This window comes from Vicia villosa, linkage group LG1 (genome assembly GCF_029867415.1).
Source record: "Vicia villosa cultivar HV-30 ecotype Madison, WI linkage group LG1, Vvil1.0, whole genome shotgun sequence".
NCBI lineage: Eukaryota > Viridiplantae > Streptophyta > Magnoliopsida > Fabales > Fabaceae > Vicia > Vicia villosa.
The window spans coordinates 23,476,478-23,478,029 of record NC_081180.1 but is presented as its reverse complement, the minus strand read 5'-3'; the positions used below and the strand labels follow the sequence as shown (position 1 = coordinate 23,478,029).

Genomic DNA, 1,552 nt, shown 5'->3' with positions numbered 1-1,552 from the left:
TCAAACATATGACATAAATTAACTCATAAAAGAAAATGTCTTGCCTTGCATACAATACACATAACTAACTAAAATCATGCAGTAATAGAATAAACTTTTTTGTTTTCGAAAACTTAATATTCGGCCTTGAGACAGACTAATAAGGGGACCAATCTAACTGTCCATTAACGGAATACCTATTTAAAGCTAGAGCAAAACTCTATATTTAATCTGTCCTATTTAGTCACTAAAGTAGTCAGTAAAAGATTGTTAGGAGGTTCAAACTTGAGACATTGTGAACAACAAAATCTCTTATGACCCAAGCTTCATAAATCATGTTAGAACTTCAGATCAAACAAAGATTCTATATTATAAACTATACATATCCAAACCATCAAAGTAATGCAACATAGAAATAAGATAGCAATTCTTATTAGATGATAAATTATGTACAATATACTATTTACAGTAATTGCCAAATTTAAATAAAACAAAGTAAACCCAATCCTACAATAACCAGTCCCAACCCAACAAGCATTGATATGAGGATTCTGGATCAGAAAATGTACCAAAGAAATCAGCAAATTGGAGTCAATCAGGTAGGAACCTTTTCCCTACCATCCGAAACAATCCTAACAATCTTCTTAAACGCAAAATGTAAACAATTCGACAGCATAATCCAAGACAACACCTGATAAACAAAATCGAACGCCGGATCCGGCAACGACGACGAAGGTTCATCCCAATTATCTCCCTCTCCAAATCCATTAAAATTCCAATCACCACCACCTCCTCCACCACCACCGCCACCAAAACCTCCACTTCCACCACCGAAAACACCATCACCGCCGCCACCAAAAAATAACCCCTCCCCTCCAGAATCATCGCCGGATAGCTTCCGTCTGGTTCGTCGTCTTTTCCGGGTAAGCGTCTTCCTCGATGATCTATGTGTACTAGGTTTCACCGGCGGTGGCGCCACCGCGTCGCAAGGGTGAAGCATAGCGGAGATCTGTTCGGGAGATGAATCGGCGATGGAGAACTGATAACCACGGAGGATACAGATGTTTTTGGCGGCGATGACTGTGACGGAGTCGGCGATCATGATCATCGTGAATCTCACGCAAGTGAATATGCGAAGTTTGGTTTCGTATTTTTTTTTTTCTGCTGAAGATTAGAAGCAAAAGAGAAATTCAATTGGTTAATAGATTTGTCTGAAGAAGGTTGAGGCTACAAGTTACACAAGTTACACAATAATTGGTGACGTGTCAGTATGACCGTGATATAATAGTCGTATGTCGTTTTTTCTTGGATATGCTGTAGCCAATTTCAAAGACGAGGTTGGGCTTATGGGCCTCAAATTTATTACATTCTTCTTGCCTTTTTCTTTTCTTTTCTGGAGTCGCACTTTTAGTACCAAAAATCTACTTGCCACCCCCTTTTTTATCCCAGGCGCCTTCCATATTTTTTAAATTCAATTTTATCCTGGTTGAAATACAAAGAATTTTCGGTATATCAGAAATTTAAAATTTTTGGTACATACTAAAAATTTGAAATTTTCAGTACATACCAGAAA

The 1,552-nt window shown here is 38.0% G+C and overlaps 1 protein-coding gene across 1 annotated transcript; it reads right to left on the bottom strand.

Annotated features, from left to right (window-relative positions):
• Positions 1–386: 386 nt before the first annotated feature.
• LOC131602783 (uncharacterized) lies at positions 387–1,219 on the bottom strand. Its single transcript, XM_058874975.1, has one exon. It carries the CDS (start codon positions 1,085–1,087, stop codon positions 575–577), a length of 513 nt encoding a protein of 170 aa, XP_058730958.1. The 5' UTR covers positions 1,088–1,219; the 3' UTR covers positions 387–574.
• Between the last annotated feature and the right edge of the window lie 333 nt (positions 1,220–1,552).